Below are 27,886 nucleotides of genomic sequence, written 5' to 3' on the forward strand. Positions count from 1 at the left end.
GGTGCTGCTCATGCACAGGAGGTTTCTTCCTTGTTGCTATGGGAGCCTGGAGCAGGGCCCTGGCACAGTTACAGCCTGCGCTCCACTTCCTGCCAGTGACCAATTTTTTGGGAGCGATTAAGCCCTCACCAACATTCTGGTTGCCTTGGCAACAGGGGTGTGTTGTCTTGGTGATTGTGGCACTGCCAGGCAGCTGCTAGGGACGCGCGTTGGTTGCCCAGGATGTCGCGACCGCAGATCATCCACAGCGGCCACTTCATGGTGTCGGAGCCGCATGCTGACCCCGAGCTGGACCCTGGGGGCAGGGCTGTGGTTGGGAGCATGGCAGAGCAGGTGGGAGCTGTGGAGCCGAGGGCTGGCGGCTGGCGGGAGGGGGCTGGGGCGGGTGAGCAAGCCGCAGTGCCCTGGGACACCTACGACTTTGACACAGTCAACGCCTGCACGTGCCAGACCTACCGCTTTGGCCCTTGTAGCAGCGGCGCCCTCAGCATCGACGCATCCCTCACCAAGCTCTTTGAGTGCATGACACTCGCCTACAGGTGAGAGGGTGGGAAAACGAACCCTGGTGCTAGTGCCGTGGGGCACAGAGTCTGTGGGGGAGGCGGGGCTGGGAATGTGCATCCTGGCACTAGTGCCCTAGGGCACAGATCCTGGGGGTAGGGGAGTGTGCATCCTGGCGCTAGTGCCTTGTGGCATGGATCCTGTTGGCGGGGAGGGGCTAGGACTGTGGATCTTGGCACAGGTGCCCCGGGACATGGATCCTGTGGGGAGGTGGGGCCGGGAATGTGAATCCTGGCGTTAGTGCCCCGGGCCATGGATCCTGCTGGGCATGGCTGAGAGTGTGAATGCTGGTGCCTTGGGTGCGGATCCTCCTGGGGAGACCTGGGGGTGTGAATCATGATATTAGTGCCCCAGGGCACAGATTCCACCGTGGGCAGGAGCTGAGAGGGTGAGTTCTCACTGTAGTGCCTCATAGTGTGGATCTCAGTGGGGAGGGAGAGTTGGGAGTGTGAATCTCCAGTAGGAGTAGCAAGGTTATTTTACCTCTGTATTTGACACAGGTGTGACCGCTGCTGGAATCCTGTGTCCAGGTCTGGGGTCCACAATTCAAGAAGGATGTTGTTAAATTGGAGGGTGTTCAGAGAAGAGCCACAAGAATTATTAAAATATTAGAAAACATGCCTGTATAGTGAGAGACTCTAGGAGTGCAGTCTATTTAGCTTAACAAAGAGAAGGCTAAGGGGTGACTTGATTACAGTTTGTAAGTACCTACATGGGGAACAAATATTTAATAGTGGGCTCTTCAATCTAGCAGAAAAAGGTAGAACATGAGCCAATGGCTAGATGTTGAAGCTAGACAAATTCATACTGGAAATAAGGTGTGATTTTTTGGCTGTGAGGGTAATTAACCACTGGAACAATTTAGCAAGGCTTGTGGTGGATTCTCTATCACTGGCAATTTGTAAATCAAGATTAGATGTTTTTCTAAAAGCTCTGCTCTAGGAATGATTTTGGGGTATTAAACAGGACATCAGACTAGAATGACCACAATGGTCCCTTCTGACCTTGGAATCTATGAATCTATACAGAGGAAGCCATTTGTAAGTGTGACACTTCCTCACTGCTCTAACCTTTGCTCTCTTCATCATGCTAGTGCTGTAATTTCCAGCTCCAGGCCTGTGAGGTTTGTATACACCCAATACATCAGCTTTGCATTAGTATCTGCACTGACTTGTGTATGTGGCAGCACATGGCATTGTACTGAAGAAGGGCTGCCTTTGCTCTGCCATTGTCAGATCACGGAATGGGAAAGAGCATCTCTTTTGTGGGGCTGCATAGGAGGTTGCATGATGCCTGGACAAGTCAGACAGCATTTGTAGGCCCTCCTGAGAAGGAAGGAAATCTTTGGTGTGCAAATGTACACAGTTGTGTCTGCGAGATTTCCTCAAGGCATCCCGTGCTGAGCCTGACTGTATATTTCCACCTTTTCAAAGCTTTCGCTTTAAGTTTAAGATTAACTGTGAATTTTGTGCAATTGCTATGCTTGGCTTGTGTTTTTTTTATACTACAATATTCCTTATAGAGTGTTTGTTAAGTTACCACTGGAAACCCTCAACCATAACAGAGATTTTGGTCAGGAAATTTCCATAATTTTATAAATAAGCCTAAGGTACTCAGGGAGAAGTCATGGGTGTTACTTTTGAAATTAGTTGTAATTTACAGTTAATTAACAGCCCTGAATCCCTCCTCCATCTTCCAGAGCCCAAAGTATTTTGCTTTGTGTACGGTGTCAGTGCAAATTTAGAGGACTGTTTAGCCAGATTATCTCAGTTTCCACTGGGAGCATGGGCATGATTTGGGCACTGAGAGGCAGGGAATGACTTTGGGGGTGTTAATTGACTGTGAATTACAGCCAATTGGTCAGTTAGCACCCCCTGTTTCTCCCTTCCACCCCCCAGAACATCTAAAGTAGGGGTCCCCAACATGGTGCCCATGGGCCTCATGTAAATGCACCCGCGTCCTGGCCAGTGGTTGAGCATCTGCCTTTTGGCAGATGCTCGACTGCTGCCCAGACAAAAGAGGTTGGGGACCACTGATCTAAAGTATTTGATCAGATAGATATGCCCTAAAATCCTCTGGATGGGAGGGCTGAAATATCTCTCTGGTCCACTAGAATCATAGAACATCAAGGTTGGAAGGGACGTCAGGAGGTCATCTAGTCCAACCCCCTGCTCAAAGCAGGACTAATCCCCAGACAGATTTTTGCCCCAGATCCCTAAATGGCCCCCTCAAGGATTGATCTCACAACCCTGGGTTTAGCAGGCCAATGTGCAAACCACTGAGCTGTTTTCAATACTATCTAGTAAACAGGTATGCAAAGTCTGAATGACAGATAATAGAGGTTTCAGAGTAGCAGCCATGTTAGTCTGTATCCACAAAAAGAACAGGAGTACTTGTGGCACCTTTGTTAGTCTCTAAGGTGCCACAAGTACTCCTGTATCAGAGGGGTAGCTGTGTTAGTCTGGATCTGTAAAAGCAGCAAAGAGTCCTGTGGCACCTTATAAACTAACACACATGCTGGAGCATGAGCTTTCATGGTGAATACCAACTTCACCGGATGCAAGATTGCATCCGGCGAAGTAGGTATTCACCCACGAAAGGTCATGCTCCAATATGTCTGTTGGTCTATAAGGTGCCACAGGACTCTTTGCTACTTTTACAAGTACTCTTGTTCTTTTTGTAGATAACAGAGAAGTGTTAACTTGCATTTTGAGAGAAACATAATTTTAACGTACTATATTTCTAAATAAAGGCACTACATAATTTACAAAAATCTTAGTAATGACAGAATACTCTCTCTCTCTCTCTCTGTATAATAGGCATTTGTAGAGAAAAGTATTTTATAAGCAGTTAGTTAATTTTAAATAAAGCCTTAAGGTTAAGGGAATAAAGGAAAAGCATTATATAGAATAATGGATTTTTAGAGAAAAGTATGGTTTTATGCATTTTTTGTATATTTATTTTTAGAAGTCATTAAATAATTTACAAAATTTTAGTAACAACAGATTAAAGAAGTGTATGTGTGTGTGTATATATATAAAAACATGAATTTTTAGAGGAAAATATTCTTTTTATCTTGTTAGTGCATTTCTAAATAAAGTCATTAAATAATTGTACAAAGAGGAATAAAGGCAATATATTAAAACACATAAGGATACATATTTAGAAAAAAAATTGTTTGCAGTTAGTACAATTCTAAATAAAGTTCATTAAACAATTGTACAGAAGTCACAAAATATTAGTGATAGAGAAAGAAACTATAACCAGAGAGCTTGTTACATATTACAAATAACAGACACAAGATAACCATGAAAGTTTTGAAACAGAAAGGAAGGAAAGAAGACAGAGAAAAGCATCCTACCTCACAGATTGTTACTGGCAGATGGCACAAAACTTCTTTGGCTGAGCCAGTCAAAAGATATTCTTTAATGACGGGGTGTCTTAAGGAATCATATTGCATAGAATATTAAAATGCATCCCATTTTCCAGACTCACGGGTGAGCACAGCACTTTGTGGATTTATCCATTGATATTTTCCTGTTATGGTGAACATAGTACTTTACTGGTTGTAACATATTAAAATGTAAATTAGAGTTAAAATACCAGTCAAAAAGAGCCTGTGTGTAGATTTCTTTAGCAATTAGCCATAAATTTAGCAATTAGCATTATTTGGTTTTAACTCTGTACCAGGAATCAATTTTCCTCTTTCTCGGTAATGCCTTTAGCATTTGTCTTTAAAAAATGGAAGACCAAGCCTGTTGGCTTAAATTGCATTAGAGGCCTCTTAAATTTTGTAAACTTTTTGAAGGACTTACAAATAAATAAATAAAAAAGGGCAAGCAACACACAAATACACAACAGCACTAACCCCTCCCTGCCACCCTGCTTCCCGAAAACAATTAAACACACATTGAAGCCAACTTGTATACATTTTATAGAGAAACTTCTGTAAGCATATTCAAACCAGTTTTATATTATTTTATAGATGTCACCTTCCCACACACATTTTCATACTTGTTTTTTCAGCTTTATTTTATACAAAATACGCACAGCCTAACTTAAAAGAAATTGAACAGTGTAAAATTGGTTAATACACCCCGTGTTGATAAAATGCACAACTAGTTTAAACTATTTTACGTAAAAAAAGTCAATTACACTTTTTTTTATCAAAGATAAGAATGTTATTTCTCCCTGCCCCCTCAGCACAGAGCACTTACATCACCCTTCCCTCCTCCTTCTCAAAACAATTAAGCATACAATCCTAGATTCAAACCAAATTGGATACTGTTTTATAGGTAAACTACCTTAAGCATAATTCCAATTATGCTTCTTTTATAGATAAGTCACACATGTTCATACTTATTTTTCAGCATCATTTTAGACAACACACACACAGAGCTAACTTACAGGAGAGCTTATGGTGCTGGCAAAATGAAGAGCTAGTTTAAACTATTTTCTGTAAAAGAGTTGATAACACTTTTTACTGCTTTTTCCACAAACTATGCCCTTTTTCTTGTAACACTTTCAGAATGTATGGGATGGAATGTCGATTACATAAATTGATTAAACTTGTGTTTAATAAGTAAAATAAAAGCAGGAACTGGGTATTAGGGAAAACTGTATTTTTGTACTGAGAGGCAGTGGAAACAAACAAAATGTTCTTAATACATGGAATGCCTTAGCAGTAAATATTTTGCATTATTAACTCATGTGACACATTGAGCAAAATAAAAAAAATTAAAAGTCACAAAACCAAGTCACAGAGTAACCCATGCTAATGGTAACATGACAAAACTGAGCATTAGGATTTTGAGGAACATTTTAACAAATGTTTGAAATCTTTAGTGAAGCAGTTTTGTATCTGTTCATTGTTAGTTGTGTTTTAGCAAGGGTAAACACATACAGAAACTCTTCCCAACCTCATCATTATGTTACCCCTTTTTAATTTTTTTTAAATTACTTTTCAGAGGTGGTCAGAAAGAGTAAGTAACACAAAAGCATCAGGAGAAATGAGTATCCATACTAGGGCAAAACTGCAAGATTAGTTCTTTCTGACAGAGATGGGAAAACATTGTAACATAATCAATATTCTTGTCTTTACAGCCTTATTGATATTTTATAGAATTACCTCAAAAGCAGCAAAATTTTTTGGTTGTTAGTACCCCAAGCCACACATTGAGGCTCGAAAAGAATTGCAGTGCCTAAACATGAAGCATAGAAAGAATGATGGTGGGAGGGAAGCCAATAGCTACACTGTGCCGCCACAGAGGTGCAAAACTTCAAGCGCAAACTTTTTTTTTTTGATTGATAAAAAAGTGCATTGATATAATGAAAATGCATCAGTATCTTCACTTTTGTAGCACTTTTTACAGACCTTTCTGCAAAACAAATACTTTTCCCCCCATTATATTTATCGCATTGAAGCAGCTCCAGAGAATTAATTTTCCTGCCCTTATACAAAACTCTGCATTGTATATACAGCTGGGGAAATTCTGTGCCAAAAAGTTACAGATTCTGTGCCAAAAAATTAAAAATTCTGTGCACGATCACTTGTATGTTCTTATGCACAATATTTTAAAATTCTGCATATTTTATTTGTCAAAATAACACAACCTAGTTTCAGTTATTTTGGTAATTTTATTTCAAATATTTTGATAATTTATTTCAAAATACCTGTCAGTAAGTAAGATTCAAGAAATGTTTTTTGACAAATAGATTCTTTACTAGGCATATTAATACAGAACTCGGAGTAATAATTCATTTAAACGATAATACAGAAATATATTTCCTGCACCCCTCAGAAGCACTGCAAAGGCTTGGAGGCGGCAGGGGTAACGGAGGAGTTGAGGGAGAGGGAAGTAATTGCTGGGAAGGAGCCCGGGAGTGAACCTGGAGGGTTGTTGGGTGTGGGTGGGAGAAGTATGGAACAGGGGTTTTTTGAGCGGAAAGGATTGTTAGGGAACCTCCCCAGGCAGACCTTGGCTGACCCCTAGCCTCCCCAGTTCAGTCAGGCACATCTTCCCCTGTCCCCATGTGGCCCTGCACCCCCACCCTTTGCCCAGGTATTCCTGCACCTTCACTCAGCCAGGCATAACTGCCCCTGTCTTCCTGTGTCTCTGCACCTCCGGTCCCCATTCAGCCAGGCATAGCTGCCCCATCCCCATGTATTCCTGCCTCCCCCTGCCACCATCTCCATGTGGTCCTGCACATCCACTTCCATTCAGCTCCTGACTCAATGTTGTCACCCCACTAGCTTCTGTGCCCCCACCCCAGTCTATTCCCCCACTAGCCCTTCTACATCCTAATCTGTGTGATCCCCAGCAGCCCTGTGTGCCCTGCTCGGTTTGTCCCCCCATATCCCATGCCTCCTTACCTGGCCCTGCGGGCAGGGTACTGTGAGGAAGGCAGCCTCTGCCCTGTCCCTCTCTGCTGCTGGCTTCTCCAGCCTGTGAGTCAGCTGCCCTCTCTTCTGATGCCATATCAGCCCCTGGTGGGTGAAAGGTGTAATTTCAGCTTTCCTTTGCCTCCCCATCAGAATCAATGATTTTGTGGGGAAAAATAATCTGTGGGAGACATTAATTCTGCGCTTGTGCTTTCCCTTAAGAATATGCATAGTGCGTTTAAAACTGTAGCCTCTATCAGTCCCACTCCTGTCTCCATCCCACCTCTCAAAAACATTTTGGTTTTATCTTAATCACAGAGGAAGAGATCTAGTGCAGGGGTAGGCAACCTATGGCATGCGTGCCGAAGGCGGCACGTGAGCTGATTTTCAGTGGCACTCACACGGCCCGAGTCCTGGTCACTGGTCCGGGGGGTTCTGCATTTTAATTTAATTTTAAATGAAGCTTCTTAAACATTTTAAAAATCTTATTTACTTTACCTACAACAATAGTTTAATTATATATTATAGACTTATAGAAAGAGACCTTCTAAAAAAATTAAAATATTACTGGCACATGAAACCTTAAATTAGAGTGAATAAATGAAGACTTGGCGCATCACTTCTGAAAGGTTGCCGACCCCGATCTAGTGCAATAGAAATTACAGTGTTTAAATGCTACACTATCCCAACCTTTAAAAAATAGTATTAGCTTGATTTTAAAGTTTTGCCTAAATGAAATGCCCAATATATAAAAAGCCCCAAGAGAACAAAAACTTCTCTAAAGGCAGTTTAAAAAGATGGGACATAGGTCTATTAATAGACTCATCACTTGTAAATTGTAAAGAAAGCTCCAGATTCCAGTGTACATATAAAACCTCTCCACTAAGGATTTTTAGGCTTGGTTGGTGCCAAAAATTTAGGTTGACCTGGCTTTATTGCTCAGGGATGTGAAAAATTCACACTCTTGAGGGCTTCTCCACACTTAAAACACTGCAGTGGCAAAGCTGTTGTGCGTCAATGAAGCTGGTACCTACACCAACAGGGAGAGGCTCTCCCTCTTGATGTAGGTACTATGCCTTTTCAACAGGCACTAGCTAGGAATTCTCCGATTCACCTAGCACTGTCTACACCAGGGATTAGATCAGGTTAACTTCGTTACTCAGGCATGTGGATTTTTCACACCCTTGAGCAACATAGTTATACCAATAATATTTATTATTATCTCAGGTTCTTCCCTTCAGGCAGCTACCCAGCTGATTGTTTTTGAGTATGGGATTGATGAGACATGATAGATACAGATAAATGCTTTATTTAACATCCAAATAAGTCCATTCATTAAGATAACCAAACAACATGAAGCTCCAGAGAGATAGCTTTAGCATTATGAACAAACTCATATTTTCCTAAAATGGAGGAAAACAAAGATCGAAGGAATGATGGAGCACATCAGAGAACAGGTCTTGTTCTAGTTGACACCATTTGGGGAAGCCAATGAACCCAAAGGCTTAGGGACGGGGTAGTCAATAGGCAGACTGTGGGCCAAATCTGAGCTGCCAGACGTTTATGAATGGACCCCAAAATATTTTTATATACTTATTATCATCATTATAGTTATTATTTTTTATTATTTTTTCTGGAGTCTGGATCCTGACTATGCTTTGACCAAGAAATTTGGACCTTGACAAAAAATGATTGACCACTGCTGGCTTAGGGTAAATCTTTAGAGCTTTATACCCTTACATTATATAACCCACATGGATTCATGGTCATATGTGACCATTTCCATGACCATAATAAACTTAAACCTGTCTTTGGTCTGGGTGTGGTGTTCCAGGTAACTATAATTAGTCTTCTGATAGACCCATTATGCTGCTTAACATCATTATAATATAACTTTTAAGCAATATAGCAAACATTCAGGACGGGGTTATAGGTCAACAATTTGTACATGCGTTTTGCCATGATATTGTTAACCACTGTGACTACCAGCCTTTACTTGAGACCTCACATAACATTCTTTGGTGAATCAGAACGTACATATCAGACACAGGAGATGCTTGTAACACCTGTTTACTCCCTTTGTGCCCCATGCCAGTTGGCATGAAAAGGTTCATGGATCACACCTCCCCTCTTAAATTGATGCAATAGGGTCAGCCACTGTTGGTTCAGAAGCCTCTTTCCTGGACAATGAGTTTGCCACTGTATTGTCACTATTTATTACCCCTCGTCTATATTAAGACTGGACTTGTCTTTTAGACTGGGGTATAGGCCAGTTCCAAGGGATCTGGTGGGATTTAACCCTCCTACTCAATGCCCAAAACGAGGGACTTTGACTGTTTGTATTTTGCATTTTGATACTTTCACAGTGAGACGTGCATTTCTGAGTTTTGTTAGCATGATTCTCAAATGGTTTTTATTATCTGACACCCTCTCAGACTGCTCCCTGTGCGCCTCTCTCTTTTTCTTCTGCAGTGTGAATCTTTCCCTCCACTCTTCTTGCCCTCTGCTGGGATCTAGCAAATGTGTCTTCCTTGGAGGTTTGCCAGGTGTTCAGCACTGATAACCGCTCTCTCTGCAAGGGCCGTGCAGTGCTGTTGCAGGCAGACAGACTGCTGAGGCAAACAACAGTGGTAGTCCGTGCCCGGCGTGCTTAGCCCCATAAACACACCAGGGGGAGAAGCAAGCAGAGTTTATTTGAGATCTCAAAGTGGTGCTGGGAGACTTGACATGCCTCAAATCCAGCACAGTTAAAACAAGCAGTCTGTTCCTTTATATCCATGAGAACTTTTCTCGCTGACTAGCAAGCCCCCGTTTCCCCTCCCTCTTCTGTTCGGCTGCAGCATTCTTTTCTCACACACTTCTTTCTCTGTCTTCCCCCTCCCTCTCCCCCTTGTAGAGTTACATTGAACAGTTAATTAAAGCTGGCGTGAATTACGACCTTGTCTTTGTAAACCATTATCTCCTCTCCCTTGACCAAAAGTATGCAGGCTTCATTATTTCTGCTCTATACCAGTTTGAGCGGCTTTGCAACTGATAAGGCTCCAGACACCTGGCCTTTCCCCTCTGCCAGCCTCTGAGGTCGATTAGAGCTTAAACATGGAAGGACTCTTGTTCACTAGAGGCCTGAAACAGGGAGACCTTATATTCTTATTGCCTTTTACCTTCTAAGTTACTTAGGATTATCCTTAGTGACACCAACAGTGCCAGGTGCTTGGAGAACAAAGAAAAACAATTCAAGACCAGGGCACTGATCACACTGGAATCCTAAATACAGTTTCTATTGCTTTTCATGTTCTCTTGCTGCAGTAAAAATGCCTGTCACGCAGTGTGTTTGCCTTTATCGCACTGTGCAGCTACCTTGAACCACATGACACTGGGGAGGACATGGAGGTTGCCCCAGTCCACCAGGAAGGAGCATCAAGCAGCACTGGAAATGGAGTAGGGACTGGCATGTTTGGGCTATGGATGTGGGATTCAATATTTTAGGACATAAACCCTTGTTAGCTTCAACTTTGTGGTGCTCATGCCATTTTGAGCATGTCAGGAATAAAAGCCAAGCAGGCAGAGAACTAAGGACAATGGCCAGGGATGGACACATCTGTCCTCCCGCAGAGCATTGTCTGCCCAACATGACAGTACCCAGCCAGTACCTGGATCAGAGTTGTTTACTTCCCCTTATAGAGCCAGAACCTAGACAGATTATTGTAACACAGCACACAACCTTTAATGGCTGGATCTCAGGGGCTATCTCCAGCACTGGCTCTTCCTAGGTCTTTGGTTCAGTGTTTGGTGTGCCAAAGAGATCTTGGCTGTCTGGGGGAATCTCCTGGGAGTCTGTGATAGACTGGGTGCCTCTTGATGGTATGGGCAAACAATCTAGCATACTGGGGTTCTGCAGTGGGCACCCTGGCAAAAATCCAGTTCAGCCCCTCACAGTAAGCGCATGTCCAGGGAGTCTTGGTTTTGCAATTCTGCCAGAGCTCCTGATGCTGGTGTCTCATCCCAAGAATACCCCTTTTCCTTCATTTGCTGCCATAGTCACTCTTAGATCTGCATTATGGTGATTCTTGGGTAGATGGAAGTGGACATGCTCTCCATCTCATAGAAGTCCCAGACCTCTGGATGGCACCACGCGGATCTATGGGGTGGTGTATGGGGTGAGCGGGGGTGTATGGTGGGGAATACTAACCTGCTCTGTACGGGATGTACGGAAGTACAGGGCGTGGCTTGCTATAAGGGACTGGGGGATGTGAGCTTGCCATGAGCTGTGATCACAAAGGTGCATGTTCTAGTTTATGCTTGTATTTAACCCTGAGTGTGCATGTATGACATATGGTCAAGATGTTCCTGGAGCAGCAGAGGGCATACGAATCATAGAGTTTAAAGCCAGAAGGGACCATTAGATCATGTGAAGTATAGCATTATGGGAAGGCTATCTGAAGCCGTGTAGATAATCCAAAATTGGGATGCATTCACACAAATCTTACAACTCATTCCGGAATAGAGTTATGTCACTTCCAAAGCAGGGCTCTCCAGGGTCAGTCCAGAAAATGTGTGGCAGTGAAATATGGGCACTGATGAAGGCTAAAGAGCAGCAGAAGGACGTTTTTGATTCTTGTCATCTTCATCAACTGCTCCATATCAAGTGGCAGGGCAAGATTAGCAATAAGGAGATTATTGCTGAACCGTCGCCATCAGCAGAGGTTCAGGCTCAGTGGCTTTCTTGGTTAAGGGTATGTCTACACTACGAAATTAGGTTGAATTTATAGAAGTCAATTTTTTAGAAATCGATTTTATACAGTCGATTGTGTGTGTCCCCACTTAAGGCCATTAAGACCATTAACTTGACAGAGTGTGTCCACTGTATCGAGGCTAGCGTCGACTTTCGGAGCATTGTGCTGTGGGTAGCTATCCCACAGTTCCTGCAGTCTTCACTGCCCATTGGAATTCTGGGTTGAGCTCCCAATGCCTGATGGGGCAAAAACTTTGTCACGGGTGGTTCTGGGTACATGTCATCAGGCCACCATCCCCCATGAAAGCAACAGAAGACAATCATTTCGCACCTTTTTTCCAGGGTCCAGTCCATTGGACCCGCTAAGCCCGCTACCTGCCTGGATGATCGGCACCCCAGGCAGGCAAGGGGCTGAATGGGTTGGCGGATGGAGCCCCAGACCAGCAGCGGGGTGAGCGGCTCAGTTCGCTGCCGGTCTGGGGCTCCATCTGCCGGCTGCTGCCAGCCAGGGTGCTGCTCAGCTGGCAGACCTTGGCGAAGTCAATCAGAGGTGCCTGGACAGATATGGCTGTCCTCCTTCTAGAGCACCAAATGGGAGTGACTCCAGGTCATTCTCTTCTTTAAGTTTCATCTCATGGAGATTCAGTCCTGCCTAGAATATCATGCGAGCTGGAGGCTTCTGCCTCAGACTGCTCTCCCAGCCAGCAGCACAGTGCAGTCGCACCTACCCCAGCCTGCCCCTTGCTTCCATGGCTCATGAAGCCTGGACAGTAGTAAGGAGCAGTTCAACTTGTGGAATGACAAATCCAGAACGAAGGTTTGCACTCTATGGGCCACGTTAAGATTATTTCAGAGTCCTAGATAGCATTAGTCCCTATAAAAGGCTTCATGAAAATTTTCCCCCACCCCTAACCAGAGCAGCTGAAAAGACAGGGAACCCGGGACTATAACTTAGGGAGAGCTTCATATTATTTAACTCATAATTGATATAATACAAAATAAAATTTCACAGCACGGTCTGTTCTAAGACTAAAAATGCAGGAAGGGAGTCAGAAAAAGGAACGTGACCTGTTTCTGAACCAGGGATGTTTCATGTGTTAGGTGAACATGATAACCACTACGCTATGGGACTTCTCTTTTTTTGCTATATGCTGCCAAATGCACACGAATGTTTTCTCTAGTTACAGAAGCTACCTAATGCAATGTCTATATCTAAGGCCTTCCTGCTCACAGAGTGGTCCTGCCCCCACTCAAGTCTGACACAGCAACCTGGCTCGGGCAGGATCGCTAGCAAGGCATGATACTTTTGTCGTTAAGCAAACACAGCAATTCTTTCCTGGCTTCTGCCACTGAATGCCTCCATGCATCACACTGTGCCCTATCAGTGCGGGAGGACTGCATGAGCTCGGAAAACATGTCATCCCAAGTGCGTTTTTTTCACTTTCTAATCTGCGATAACCTCAGGGATGGAGATGATAGGGGGAACGTAGAAACATTCTGGGAGGACTGCATGGTCACCTGTGTTGCTGAGTATTGCTGAGTTTGCCATGCTGGCCAAACAGGAAATGAAATTCAAAAGTTCCCGGGGCTTTTCCTGTGTACTGTCTAGTGCATCCGAGTTCAAAGTGCTGTCCAGCGCAGTCACAATGGAGCACTCTGGGATAGCTCCTGAAGGCCAATACCATTGAATTGCATCCAAACTACCCCAAATTCGACCCGGCGATGTCAATTTCAGCGCTAATCCGCTTGTTAGGGGAGGAGTACAGAAATCGATTTTAAGAACGTTTTGAGTTAAAAAACCCAGCTTCGTCGTGTGGACGGGTGCAGGGTTAAATCAATGTAATGCTGCTAAATTCAACCTAAACTCGTAGTATAGACCAGACCACAGACATATTGCTAGGATGGAAGACCAACAGATTACTAAGTGTGTTTACCAAGGAGTGTCACTACTTGGCCAGCAATCACATGGACACCAAAAGGTTTGGTGGCACAGGAAGACTTCTGATGATGAACAGAGACTGAACATCCAGCCAGACTGTCTTATGGACCTAGCTAGAGACTGAGCCAGGTGGCATGCCATTTGCCTTTGTGGCTTAGCCTGATGATGTGGATGATGATAACTTCTAGCACAAGATAAGACACCAGATAACGTTGAAAAAAGAACTTATGTGTTTGGATGCAAGGAAGTCTGTGCCAAAAAAACTAGATCCACCAAAGAAACGTCCCCATGTGGAGAAGACCAGAGAGTCTTTTCATTTCTTAATGCCCTGCATCTCTTAGATCAGAGGTTCTCAACCCTCGGGGTTGTGAGGTCATTACCTGGGGGGTTGTGAGCTGTCAACCTCCACCCCAAACCTCACTTGCCTCCAGCATTTATAATGGTGTTAAATATATTTAAAAGGTTGTTTATTAGGGGGGGTCGCACTCAGAGGCTTGCAATGTGAAAGGGATCACCAATAAAAAAGTTTGAGACCCACTGTCCTAGGGCATGTCTTCACTGCACAGTTAACCTTGGGTGATTGGCACCCAGATTGGCGTAGGTGTCAACGTCCTCACTGCAAAGCCCAACCATGTCCTCACTGTTTCTGCACTTTCCTTTGTATGTCAGATTAAGTATTCCCTGGTTCTTTGTGCTGAGACACTCGGATTCTTTCCAAGTCAGTTGTGTTAATTGCAGCAGAATTTGTCTGTCCTTGTGGGGAATTGTGGGAAGGCACTGGAGGACTATCAGCACTCAAATGATTTAGCCTGCATCCTCACTGCAAAGTGGGTGGGTTCCAGCCCAAGTTAAACCAGAGCCTGAGTTCTAACCTATTCACATAGTTGGACCAGCTAGCCTGAGCGTGAAATATCTCCAAACCCAGGTCAGAGATTTTCCTGTGTGTGGATGGGGTGGAAATTGGGCTCTGTGCAGGATCCATGGGGTGGTGTATGGGATGAGTGGGGGTGTCTGGTGGGGGATACTGACCTGCTCTTTACCAGATCCATGGGGTGAGTGGGGATGTCTGGTGGGGCAGGATACTGACCTGCTCTGTGTGGGATCCATGGAGTGGTGTATGGGGTGAGCTGGGGTATCTGGTGGGGGATACTGACCTGCTCTGTATGGGATCCATGGGGTGGTGTATGGGGTGAACGGGAGTGTCTGGTGAGGCAGGATACTGACCTCCTCTATATTGGATCCATGGGGTGGCATATGTGGTGAGGGGGAGTGTCTGGTTGGGAAGGAGACTGACCTGCTCTGTACAGGATCCATGGGGTGAGTGGGGGTGTCTGGTGGGGGATACTGACCTGCTCTGTACAGGATCCATGGGGTGGTGTATGGGGTGAGTGCAGGTGCCTGGTGGGGCGTGATACTGACTTGTTCTGTACAGGATTCCTGTCCCTTCTCCATCTCTGTTCTCTTCTGTCATTGGCTTGCTCCTCCCCTTAAGCTCTGTCCTTCCCTGCCCATGTCCCCCTCTCTCTGGGCCTGCATCATTAAAGGATTTTGTTCCTTATGTTTTTCATAGTGGGAAAATTGTGTCCCCCAAATGGAAAACGTTCAAAGGCCTGAAGCTTCTGCCACGTGACAAAATCCGGCTCAATAATGCCATCTGGAGGGCATGGTATCTGCAGTGTGAGTGGGGTCTGGGGTTGCCCAGGGGCACATGGGGCTCTGAAGTCTTCCCAGAGTGGGCACGACACAGGCAGTGGGAGGGTGAGCTGACCAAGCAGAGTAGCCATCATGGCAGAGGGGCTGCTCAGTTACCCGGGCCCTGTGCTGAGTGAGCGATGCACGAGTCACTTTCAGGGCAGCAAGAACCTGCTTCACTTGACAGAGCACCATGTAAGGAGCTTTCAGTCACTGCTCCACCCTAGAGGGCAAAGCCCCATGTCCCATTCCCCCAACCCCACCCCCCTGCCCTGAGACAGCCAGTCTCCCTATCCTGGGGCCAGATCAGAGCCGGTGACCCCTTGCGGGGAAAGGCCCTATGTCCCATTGCATAATCCCATGGGAGTGCTCCCTAGTTAGTTGCGGAGGAGGCTATAGCAAAGGCAGCTGTTGTTTCTTGTCCCCTGCAGATGTGGAGAGGAGAAAGAACCCTGTGTGCAATTTTGTGACGCCGCTGGAGTGCAGTGTCGGGGATGACCATCGCAAACCAGAGGTGAGCACATGGGGTGAAGGGCACTGCAAGGGGCTCCTCTCCTACAAGAGATTTTATTGTACCAGTGACGCAGATTACTTCATAGCTCCTCCTTGCCTCCTCTACCCTGAGGGTTGCCCCTCACTTACCCCACCCCCTTCCCCTCCCAAGAAGACTCTGACCCACTAGTCCTAGGGTCATCTCTCCACTCCTTTCCCCCATATGGGGTCCTCATAAGGGCTCTCTGATATTTTTCCATCCAAACTGCCTTTGGCAGAAAATGGGTTTTCCACAAAACAGAATTTCCACAAAAAGTGTCTGCTTTGCAGGGAAATTCTGATTTTTCATTGGAAAACGGAATGCCCAAAAATTGAAATGTTGTGATTTGGCAGTGCTGCTGTAGTGCCTTGTAGGAATTGACCCTCAGTCTCCTCCACTGACTGGACTCCTCAGCTGGATTACATCTTCCATGATGTACCATGAGCCAGGGAATTCCATGATGCACAGCCTCCTGTCTCCGAGAGATCAAATTGTGATGCATCATGGGAGTTGTGATTCGGTTTCCTGAGGTCTCCAATCTGTTCCCCAGTGGGAATACTTCTCCCATGATGCATCATGGCCAGGGATGCCCATAGTGCATAGCCTTCCTGTGCCAAGAGGGGAGTTTTTGGTGCTCATGGGAAATGTAGTCCAACCAGGAAAGCCACCTTATAGGGGAGAATGGGAGCACAAGACACTCAAAACTACAGCTCTCATGGGGCACAGCTGTAGCATTTATTAATTGAAATATTTCATTTTTTAGCTGAGATTTTTTGGTTTTTGAATTTCTGCTGAAAAATCTGAATTTTCTGTGGAAACTCCCCCTCACTCCCATTTTTCGATTGGCTTTAGCCCCACCCTGCCCTTGCCTTGCAGGCCGTGATCATGGAAGGGAAGTACTGGAAGCACCAGATCGGAGTGGTCATTCGAGAGTATCACAAGTGGCGGACATACTTCTGCACACGGGTAAGACCCCACCACCACCACCTCTGCATCTCTGGACCCCTCTCCCTGCTCTGAACAGTGCCCTGGTCTGCTAGCAGGCCCTTAGGCCACTGTCCTGTATACCAGAGGAGGTACAGCCCAGGCAGCAGTAGATGCTGTGGCCTCTAGACCGGGTTTGTATTCAGCCTCTCTGCTGCCACTGCCATCTAGGGGCAGGTTGGCAGCAGTGAGGGATGGTTTCTGTGATGTACCAATCAAGAGTAAAACTAAGCGCCCCTCCCCCCCCCGGTGTAAAACTTTGAGATCTCAATGCCAAGTAAGGAGCAGTTTCCAGGTAGAGAGAAACTGCCATTACTGTTCTGCGGTCTAGTGGTGACTCAGTGCCCAACTGTGAGTTTCCTTGGAATCCGTATTCCATCCATCCATCAGTCCCTTTCCCCCTCCCTCCATCACTGGAGAGCTGGCTGTCATCTCTGCCAGCAGCCACCTTGCCTGCCCACAGCCCTCTGTAGATCTCCCCAGCTGCTATAATGCTAAGCTGGTGGGACATGCCTCCCCCACGATTCCCCCACTTCCCTCTCAGATCACCCAAATTTTCCTCAGTGATTGAGAAAGCAAAGGCTGGCTCAGTGAAATCCCAGCCTGCTGGGGATGGGGAGTGAATGGGCAACAGCCCCATGCCAGAGGACACAATGTCCTGGACTGGTGGGCAAGGACCATGTGTTGGTTTTAAAGCTCCTGTTTGTTTAATGTTTAGGTCCAGAAGAAGAAAGATAAACCTGAGTCTTTATCCACCCAGGTACAGATTCCTTGCTCTGTCCCTACAGCTTGCAGCACTTTCTGCTGGAAGAGGCTGGAATTGGAGTAGCCCAGAGTTCTCCCCATTCCCAGCACTCCTGCCCCATTCCCTACAGCGCCCCCTGCTGGGAGAAGCTGGGACTGAGGTAGCTGGGAGCTCCCCCTCCCAGACAGAGTTCCTGACCCTGTCTTGGTACATGGCATTGGCTGCGGAGCTAGGAGAGCCACCTGGACCGTGGCCTAGCCATGAGTGGCACTGCAACCTGGTGCATCAAACTCAGATTTGGAGGTGGTGGATGGATGGGTTCATAGGCCAGGGAGGTCAGGCTGGTGAAGCAGGGGGGGGGGAAAAGGGGGGAGACATGGGGGGAGCATGTGAGAAGGGAAGAGGAGGGTGGGTGGCAGGGGGGCCAAATCTATGCTGCTGCCCCCTTCCACTTTAAATGGCACTCCAGAGCCCCTGCGTAAGATGCATCTGCACCTCTGTTCCCCCTCTGTGGTCCTGCAAGGGCACTCCCTCTCAGCTGCACACTTTTCAGACACCACCTTTCTTGGGTGGAGACACACATCTTTCTTGCCCTGCCTGGGGCATTTTCAGGCTGCACAGTCCCCTGACTGTGCTATGAAATCCTACAGCAAAGCAGATTGTCTAAACAGGCCAGCATCTGTGCTGGGCGTTCTCATCAGAGACTAATAACAATGACATTGCTAGCAGTTACAAGTGATCACGTGGCTTTTCTGAGCAAGCACTTTTATTCTTAAGGTAAAAACATTACAGATAAAACATGGAAACAATAACACGAGCTACACACTGTTAATAAGCTTACCAGAGGTCAAGGGCTCTGGCCGGTGATCAATCCTTCTGACCTCACCTGGGGATATTTCTGTGATCACCAGTTCATAGCAGCTGTCACTCAGAACTAGCTCCCCCAACAGTTAGAGGGTCCCTCCTTTAGCCCCTTTGAAGAGAGTGTGAATAGGTATCAGCCAGGCATTGGGTTTCTCCCCAAGGCACTGCTTCAAAATGGTAACTTCACTAACTTCCACCCCCCCACCCCCCAGTTCCCAAGTATTTCCTAGGAAACTCACTTAACTAAAAGATCAGTCTAGTCTAGCCCATCGCTTTAGAGAGTCCTTTGAAGCTCGAGCCACTTCCCAGGGTTTGTATTAGTCCTGTCTCCCCCTTAGAGTTACATCCTTCCACAGTAATCCGGACACAGCTTTAATATACAGCGACCTCCCAAGACACTTCACCTTAACTCAGTAGGGTTTGTTCAGGGTGCTGCCAATTATTGTCCCGTCTGTCACAGGATTTGGGTCACCAATTATCTCTCTCTGTCCCCCTCCTCATCTGGGCAGGAAGCGGCTCATGCCATCCAGGGCGAGGGGCTGAGCAGTGAGGCCAAGGGCAGTTGCCCCATGGAGCTCGACCTGGACACCCTGGACAGCCTCATCTCTGACCTGGCCGACACCATCTTCTACAGCCGCAACCCATATGGGGGGCCCAACCCCCGCAGCCTTGGTGAGCACTGGTCAGCATCCCTAACACAGGGGATTCCCCTCTCCGAGCCCTATAGGCATTCCCCTCTCCAGGTCTCAGCCCCTTTTCCCCATTTCTCCCCTTCTCTTATTTGCATCCCCTGCCCCCCAAGTGCTAAAAGGGGGCAGTCCTGCGCTCTGACCCCCTTGTATCCCCCAAGGATTCCTGTCTCCAGATCTCTGACCCTCTCTATCTAGGGGTGTGAATGGGCCCCTCTAGAAACCTCGTTTCCTGCCTGGCAGTTTGGTACCTGAGGGGAGTGAGGTGGGTGGGGCAGGGCTCTGCTTTGGGCGGGATGGGAACGGCTGCTGCTGTGTCTGATTCCCATCACCATGTCCCCAGCTCACCAATTCAACGCGGACATGATTCAGCCCACCCTGACCCAGCTGCACCCTAACTTCGGAGAGGATTTCATGGACACCCTGGACCCCATTCACGGTAACTTTCACTGGCCACTGTGCACAGATCCCATCTGGGGTGAGCTGGGCGATCCTGGTGCATAGGGACGGTGAGAAGGTTTCCAAACACCATGCTGCCTGGCAATAGAGGGAATCAGTCAGGTGTCGCCTCCTGACTGCCCTGGGTCAGACCAGTAGTGTCCCCTCCTGGCTGCTCTGGGTCAGACAAGTAGTGTTTTCTCCCCACCATGCTGGAGCACCCTGATAATCTGTTGCTGGGGGGAATTGGAAATCCCCATGGGCAGATTGTGTAGCTGAGTGCTGCTCATGGCCTGGCCTGTGGCTGACCCACTGCTAGCTCAGCCGGCTGCAGAGACTGCTCTTCCTCACAGACCCAGGCCTCTGCTAGATGCTTGCTGAGCCGCCTGCTACCTCACACGCTACAGGCCAGGCGGAGATATCACGGTGGGAAGAGCCGCCCAGTATCTCACCTGGATCCGGCCTCTGGTGGGGCGGGGCTCTGTGCTCTCTACGGACTGGCCCGTACAGAGGAAGCTTAAACACTATTTACTGCCCTGAAAGAGATGCCCCCTGCTCTCTGTGCCCCAGGGCAGCTATCCTAGCACGGAGCCTCTCCCCTCTAGGAGACACTGCTTCCAATCCAGCCCCACGGCAGAGGACTGGCAAGCTCGGGGGGCATGGAATGGGGTTTGGCCCTGCAGGCCTGGCATTGTCTTACGGACTCATCAAAGGGAAGTGGCAGAGAGATTGTGAAGTGATTGTGGACAGAGAGCTGCCCCCGCAGCATGGGACACACCAGCAGAACTTCCTGCTGCAGGGCCTTGGCAGGACACCAGGGCTGTACGCCAAGGAGCCTTATCTCAGTCTCTCTCTCCCCGCTCCTCACTTGAACCCAACCAGACAGCCCGGCCAGCTCTCCCTTGGGGGCCGCTAACCCCAGCCTCCAGCGGCTCAGCTGTGCCTCCTCTGTCGCCTCTAGCTCCTCTGACTCCCTGAAACTCCTCTTGTCTGTCGCTCACGTAGCCGCTGCCAAGAAAGGTACAGAGTGGGCCCCCACATCTGTTCGTCCTGCTGCTGCACGTGGGGCTGGGCCCAGATGCTGCCCAGGCTAGCTGGATGGCCACGCCCCAACTGCCAACATCCCTGATGCCAAGGGGCAGCTGGCTGAGACTACAGGTCCCAGCATGGACCCAGTGAAGTGTCTCAGGTCAAATTGGAGCAGTGCATCTGGGATATGTAGTGTCTCCATGCCACCTCCCTATATTCAAGATGAGGTAATTGGAACAGTCGACCACCATTTCATCAAGGGGTTTGCCCATATGCCCAGAATTACCATGCACACACCAGATCAACCCATAGCTGTTACCCTACTCACCGCTGCTATGGCTGCAGCCACTGCGCACTAGGGAATCCTGCATACCCTTCAGCCACACAGCTCTGCCAGCGCCCCTCAATCCTAACCCACAGCCCCCTGCTAGCCCAGACCTGAGCTCCCCCCCATAGTTCTGCCAGTGCCCCATAATCCTGACCATAGCCCCCCCCCCCCCCCGCACTTCTGCCAGTGCCCCTCAATCCTGACCCGCAGTCCCCCTTTGAGATCTGAGACCTGGGACCCTCCCCACCCTCCAGCTCTGCCAGTGCCCCTCAATCCTTACCCACAGCCCCCTGCAATCCCAGGTCTGAGCTCTGAAGCTGCCATTTGTGCTGAGTGTTGTGATGTAATCATGATCATTCCTGTTATGGTTATTCTGCTCTGATTTATCCAGGTCCTTTGCATTTTCTTTCTCTCTCTTCCCCCTGTCCTCATCTCTCTACCTCCCTTTCAGCCTTTCTTCTTTGTCACAGTTCATTCTTTCTCTTTTTCTCTTCACAGATTTCTTTGCTGCTTGTCGCCCCCAGCCTGTAACCCAGGTGAGTAGCAAATAGCAGCTGCCCTCTGACTGCTCAGCAATGCCCCTGCCCTGTGTCTGCAGAGATCAGCTGGCGCCACATTGCAGCCCATGCTTCGCCTTCACTGCAAGGTCTGTGACCTCCTCCTTGTTGCAGGGCTGGGTGGTGCAGGCCCCTCCCTTGTGTCACAGCCCCCCCGCTGGGAGGGCAAAGCTGGGTGGTTCAGGCCTCTCCCCTTGGCCTAGTGCCGCAGGCCCCCTGCTGGGGAGGGCAAGGCTGGGTGGTACAGGCCTCTCCCCCTGGCTTAGAGCCGCAGGCCCCCTGCTGGGAGGGCAAGGCTGATTTTCTCTCCCCTCTCCCCCAGGCCTCCACGCTGCTGCCAGCTGCTGCCCCACAGGGCTCTCTGTCCAGCGCTTGTGACCCAGATGTGACCACCAGCACTAAGGAGCTGCCTCTCCACAGGGGCTCCCTCACCCCCCTTTCCTTTCCCCTGGACCTGGAGCCCCTGACACCCCTGAACGGACACCAGACCTTCCTGCCGCTCTTTCCCACCTCTCCCCTGCGGGTCAGCCCCCCCCCGCCAGGCCCTCCCACGCAGCACCCCCAACCCACCGTTGTCTTCTCCGTCATCACCCACACGGCTGCCGAAAAGCCCCCTTCACCCACCCAGCACCCTCCTTCCCCCGAAGGCACCTTTGCCATGCCTGTGTCTGGCCCCCTGCCCAACAGGGCAAAATCCCGGCAGCTACAGCACATTGCCCCAGCGCCCACCGCCAGCCACCCCCCGGCAGCCCCCAGTGCCTTCCTTACCCACCTGCTCATAGCAGGTATGTGCTTGTGGGGGCAGCGCAGCCTGCCTGCCTGGCACTGGGGGGAGAGGCTGTTGTGGTGGGATGAGGAGTGGGTGTGGGGTGGGGAGAGTGGGCACAGGGGGCATTTCTTTTACGGGCAGGCAGGTGGTGATGGGTGCGTGGGGCTGGGGAACTGGGTATGCCTGGGGGTGTTGCTGGCAGAGGGGTCAGTGGGGGGGGAGTTGCTCATGGGGGGCTGGGCACAGAGGGTTGCTGTGGGGTGTTGAGGGACCAGATACTTGGGGGGGAGTGGAGGGGGTGAAATAAGGGGTATTGCTGGTGTGGGTGTGGCGGGGCGAGGGCTGTTGGGGGGGACGGAACCAATGAGGTTGCTGGATGGGAGGGGCGGGGGGGTGTTCACGGGGCAGGGGGGCCTCTCTCCCCACCTCCTCAGATGTGGGCCATCTCAAGACCCAGGGCTGGAAAGACACTGCTCTAGGTGACTACCTAGGAGCTGTGACCTCTGTGGCAGAGCCTCACTCCTCCTCTACTCACTTTCTTTTTCCCCCAGGCCCATCAACACAACCTCTCGCTCCAGCCAGGGACTCTTCCCAGGTGAGAGCACCCCCTGCTGGAGAGGGTGGGGCTGGGAAGTACAGGATCCTCCCCCTCCCTGGTGTCACAGTGCCCCCTGCTGGGAAAGGTGGTTATGGGTGGTGCAGGCTCCTCCCCCTCCCTGATGTCACAGTCCCCCCTGCTTGGGAGGGTGGGACTGGGCAGTGCAGGCTCCTCCCCCTTCCTGGTGACCCCTGCTGAAGCGGGCAGCGCTGGGCATCTGTTGGCTCTCCCCCTCCCTGGTGTCACAGCGCTCCCTGCTGAGGAGCTACATAATTTAAATCCACCCAGGAATCACTCGTCTAACGCTACTGGGTTTAGGGGTGCCCTGCTCTCCCCAGTGCTTGTGACTGGGGCAGATTTCTGTCCTCCCCTGCTGACTGCCTCCTCATCTCTCCCCTCTAGGTCAGCACCCCCGTAGAGCTTCCTGCAGGTGTCCTGCTGATGGAGAAGCCCATCCACCCTTGCTCTGTCACTGCCTCCTCCAGCACTGGTAAGATGGGGGGTACTACTGTCAGGCCCCTCATTACATGGGCTCTCGCTGTGGGTGCTTGGCTCTTGGGGGTGACGGGACAGAGGAGATGGGTGATGGGGCTGGGAAAGAGCATCAGGCTTGGGTGGGCAGGAAGGTGGTTGGCTCATAAGAATCATCTGGGGAGTGGGAACTTGGTGGGTTCATAAGTGGCTGGAGAGAGGGCGTGTTGAGGGGATGGCAAGGTGGGGGGCAGGCTGGGGGGACTGGGGAAGTGTAAAGGGGGCCAGCTTGGAGGGACTAGGGGATGACAAGGTCAGGGGCTGGCTGGGGGAACATGGAAGGATGGCAGGGTAGGGGGCTGGCTGGGGGATCAGGGGTGATGGTAAGGTTGGGGGCTGGCTGGAGGACCTGGGGGGATAGCAAGGTGGGGGATGGCTGGGGGGACCTGGGATGATGGCAAGGTGGGGGCTGGCTCAGAATCTGAGGGGGCGGGAAGGTGAGGGCTGCCTGGGGGATCTGTGGGGACAGCAAGGTTGGCGGGCTGGCTGGGGGGACCAGAGGGGATGGCAAGCTGGGGGGCTGCTTGGGGGGACCTGGAAGAATGGTAAGGTGGGAATTGGCTGGGGGATCTGAGGTAATGGCAACATGGGGGCTGGCTGGGGGATCTGAGGTGTTGGCAAGGTGAGGCTGGCTGGGGGATCTGAGGGGATGACAAGATGGGGGCTGGCTGGGGCACCTGTGTGTGTGTGGAGGGGGTTGGCTCAGGGGAACTGGGTGATTAGCGGGTGGCTCACTCTGCATTGCCTGCTGGTTGGGGGCCTGGCTGCCCAGATTCGGGGATGGCACCAAGGGGTGATCACAGCCAGGACAGCCAGGTCTGTGGGTCAGAGGCTGGTTTGGCCCCAGGCTGGTGCTGCCTGGGGCTGATCTGGAATGTGCCATTCTGGGGAGGACATGGGGAGGCTGCAGTTTTAGACTCCTCCCCATGGTGAGGGTGGAGCTGGGGAGGGTTCACTGCATCGCTGATCTAGTGCTGGGTGTGGATCCTGGGAGTGTGGGACCTGGAGCCCTCTCTCCTCCACATGAACAGACCTCTGATTCTAGAAGTGGGTTGGGTCTGACATGTTCCCTCACCAGCCCGTGCACCCAGAAGTGCTGTGGTGGGATGGCTCACTCACCATGCCCTACTGGGCCCTGGGGAGCAGCATTGGGATCTTGCCCACATGAGCGACCCAGATGTTTCCCTGTCTCCTTTGGATTCCCCCAGATGCCAAGTCTGAAGATAGAGCTGAGCACAGGGGACCCCATGCTTCCCACCAGCCCTGCAGCCTCCCCAGCACCAAGGTAACATGGGCCCCTCCCTGCTGAGTGAGGCGCCAGGGAGATTTCCCAGGGAAAGCCCAGGTGCTGCAGGGAGCGGGGTGAGGGCTCAGTAGAGGGTGCTGTCCCTCACTATCAGTGTTGACCCCAGTGCTGTGCTGCTTTAAGTGGGGTAGGGGCTTGGTAGGGGGGCACTCTCCCCTCATACTCAGTGCTGTGTTGCAGCGGGTGCCATGCGTAAGCTGGATGGGCATAACTGCCCCTTGTGTTAGCTTCTGGCTCTGCTGTCAGAGAGGAGTCAGTCCTGATCCCTGAGGCAGGGCTCACAGCCTGATTTTGATTGGATTCTGCAGGGCAGCCGAAGAGCTGGCTTTACCTCTGCTGACCACGCCCGGCGCATGAACATCAGCTGCGCCTTCGACAACCTTGCCAGCCTCGTGCTGCCGGGCTTGGCCCAGCCCAGCATCAAGGTACATGCCACATGGCACTCCTACTGTCCAGCCCTCCAGTTAGCTCTTCCCTTCACTGCGTGGCCCTGTTCTCCCCAGCAGGGGGTGCTGGAACACCTGGCCCCACTTCGCTGGGCTGGCCCAGTCCCTCATCCATCCCTGTCTCTCTGTCGGTCCCTCACCCTTGTCTTCCCCCACGCCCATCTCTGCCCATCCCTAGTCCTCATCCCTCCCTCCCCATCTCCTCCTCTGCTTGCTCTGGGTCCTAGTCCCTTCCTCCCTGCCCTTCGTACGTCCCTCCCCATCCCCCCTCTCTGCCCATCCCAGTCCGTCATCTGTCCCACATCTCTCTCTTTGCCTGGCTGGCTGCTGTGTCTCATGCTCAGCCCGTCTCCCCCAGCTCAGCAAGGCCACGCTGCTGCAGAGAAGTGTGGTGTATGTGGGGCGGCTGCAGCAGGAGCGCCGTCAGGTGCAGGAGACAGCCCGGCGCCTGCGGGGTGAGATTGAGGAGCTGAGTGCTGCCATTGGGTGAGTGTGGGATGAGGGTGGGGCCTGATTGTTGTCATTGGGCGAGTGTGGGAAGTGGGTGGGGCCTATGTGGTATGATCGAAGAGCTGAGTACCACCATTGGGTAAGAGCAGAGAGCAGGCGAGGCCTGTGGGATGAGATTGAGATGCTGAACTCTGCCAGGGAAGGGGCAGGGTCTGTGGGGTGCGATTGAGTGCCATTGGGTGAGTACAGAGAGGGAGTGGGGCCTGCAGGGTGAGATCGAGCATCTTGAGTGCTGCCATTGGGTGAGTGCAGGGACAGGGTGGGGCCTGCGGGGTGAGCTTGAGTGGCTGAGCACTGCCATTGAGTGAGTGCAGGGCTGTGCCCTGGACTGGTTTTACCTTCTGCCCCCTCTCACCCCAGGGAGTTCCAGCGCCAGCTGCCCCCCAGCGGGGCCCCAGTGACCCCTCCACGCTTAGACCACATGGCCCAGCTATATGATGACTACGTGCGCCAGCGCACCCTGCAGAACTGGCGCTTCTGGCTCGTATCCACTGGCATGATTGCATTCAGGGCATCCTGGGGGGCAGGGACACCGCAGGGCCCTGGCTGGGAGGAAGCAGAGATGGCTCTTCTCAGGGTAGAGTGGAAGGGTCTCTGGGGGTGGGGCAGGGCAGGACAAGGGGCTCTGGGGGCAATGGCAATCCCTACAGAATTGGAGTGGCCCCTCCTGGGTTAGGGAGGGCAGGACAAAGCAGATGGCCCTGGAGGTGGTGGGTGGAGGTGGGGGACTAAGCTGGCCCTTCCTGGTCTCGTTAGATAGCTCTAAGACAGGGGGCAGGCAGGAGGCGGATTCTCCTTAACCCTGCTCTGCCCACAGTTCAGCATGCTCATCAAGCCACTGTTTGAGAGCTACAGGGGAGCAGTGAGCACCCACAGTGCCAAGGAGTTCTGCCAGTCGGTCCTGGGCTGGCTGGAGCAGCACTGCACCCTGCCCATGCTGCGCCCTGGTACGTCCCACCCCCCGCACCAGGCCCAAACATCCCCACATTCCAGCGTCTTAAGGAGCTTCTGTGATTCCCTTCGGCCTCCAGGAAAACCATTTCCTGAGGTAGGGCCCCCTGAGCTCCCAGAATGGGCACTTATTCATCCTGCCTGCCTGACGGGGTGACCTTATCCACAGAGCACACAGGATGTAGTAACCTCCATCAAAGCCCATCAGTGGTGGAGATGGGGATAGAACCCAGGAGTCCTGGCTCCTAGACACTCCCTAGTCTAACCACTAGACTCCACTCCTCTTCCAGAGCTGGGACTAAAACCCAGGAGTCCTGGCTCCCAGCGTCCCTTCCCACTCTACCCATTAGGCACCACTCCCCTAGCCCAAGTCTTTCTGAATCAGACTCCTACAGTTGGGCTCCAAACTCCAAATCAAGTTGGCTCCAGAATCACTGGTTGCTTTGGAATGTGCCTGCCCTGGATTCAATGTCACCCCTACTCCCCAGTCACTCCCTGACAATCTGATCACTGGGGCAGGGCTTTCTGAGCCCCCCTCTCTACATCCTGCCAAGCCCAGCTCAGGGCTCTTCCGACTGATAGACTTGGATAAGGATGTGAGTGGACAGCTTCCATCTGGAGCTGTTGCTAATTTCTCCTTCCGCTGCAGCTATCTCCAGCTCCCTCCTGCAGCTCAGCAAGCTCACGGCCATCCTGACCCAGCCCTCACGCCTCCCTGAGCAGGCCCTGCAGGCCGTCTGCCACCCCCCACACAGCAAGGGCCATAGCTAGTGGACCCTATGGTGCTGCGTGAGGACGTCCCGACGCTGCCCACTTGGCGGAGAAGAGAGGACACAGACATCTTCGACTCCTGGGTGGTGCCCCATCCCACCATGGGCCCAGAAGCGTCTGGATGGACATGTGGGTGCTACAGTGGGACCTCTGTAATAGAACTAGCAGAGGGAGGCTGATTGATCCACAGAGAAGGTGGAATTGGGGGGGCTCATAGCTGGGCATCCCTGGAGAGGGGCATCCCTAGAGAGCAAAATGGGGGGGAGGGGTGCCTCAGAGCTGGGAATGGCTTTAGCCCCCACTGACATGGCAATGGGGGTGGCTCTGAACTGGATTCCCCTGAAGCACTCGGGCATCTCTCCGAGCTGGGGATTCCCCTATACGCCTCTAGTGAAGGGGAGCTGGAGGATGAGTAGAGGGTCCCCTTTAAGCACCCCCCCCGTGGGGGATGCTGGCAGGTCGTGGCTTTGTTTGGACAGTGACAGCAGGAGTTGTATTAAACCCCCAGCCTATGGGACTGGCCAGTGCCTCA

General features: G+C 50.6%; 1 protein-coding gene across 4 annotated transcripts; it reads left to right on the forward strand.

Annotated features, from left to right (window-relative positions):
• Positions 1-27,881, forward strand: LOC116833417 (MLX-interacting protein-like). Of its 4 annotated transcripts, none has more exons than XM_032794966.2 (17): positions 2-539; positions 15,185-15,291; positions 15,738-15,820; positions 16,691-16,804; positions 17,541-17,582; positions 18,941-19,103; positions 19,464-19,559; positions 21,414-21,451; positions 21,795-22,257; positions 22,793-22,836; positions 23,242-23,329; positions 24,579-24,655; positions 24,985-25,101; positions 25,481-25,608; positions 25,993-26,116; positions 26,450-26,579; positions 27,233-27,881. In XM_032794966.2, the coding sequence occupies exons 1-17, from the start codon at positions 223-225 to the stop codon at positions 27,352-27,354; spliced, it is 2,253 nt and encodes a 750-aa protein (XP_032650857.1). In that variant the 5' UTR covers positions 2-222; the 3' UTR covers positions 27,355-27,881. The 4 variants fall into 4 exon arrangements, with proteins under 4 accessions (XP_032650860.1, XP_032650859.1, XP_032650857.1 ...); XM_032794967.2 differs by having other exon boundaries at positions 16,715-16,804; XM_032794969.2 differs by lacking the exon at positions 19,464-19,559 and having other exon boundaries at positions 1-539.
• Positions 27,882-27,886: the final 5 nt, after the last annotated feature.

This window comes from Chelonoidis abingdonii, chromosome 4, assembly GCF_003597395.2.
Source record: "Chelonoidis abingdonii isolate Lonesome George chromosome 4, CheloAbing_2.0, whole genome shotgun sequence".
In the NCBI taxonomy this organism is placed as follows: Eukaryota; Metazoa; Chordata; order Testudines; family Testudinidae; genus Chelonoidis; species Chelonoidis abingdonii.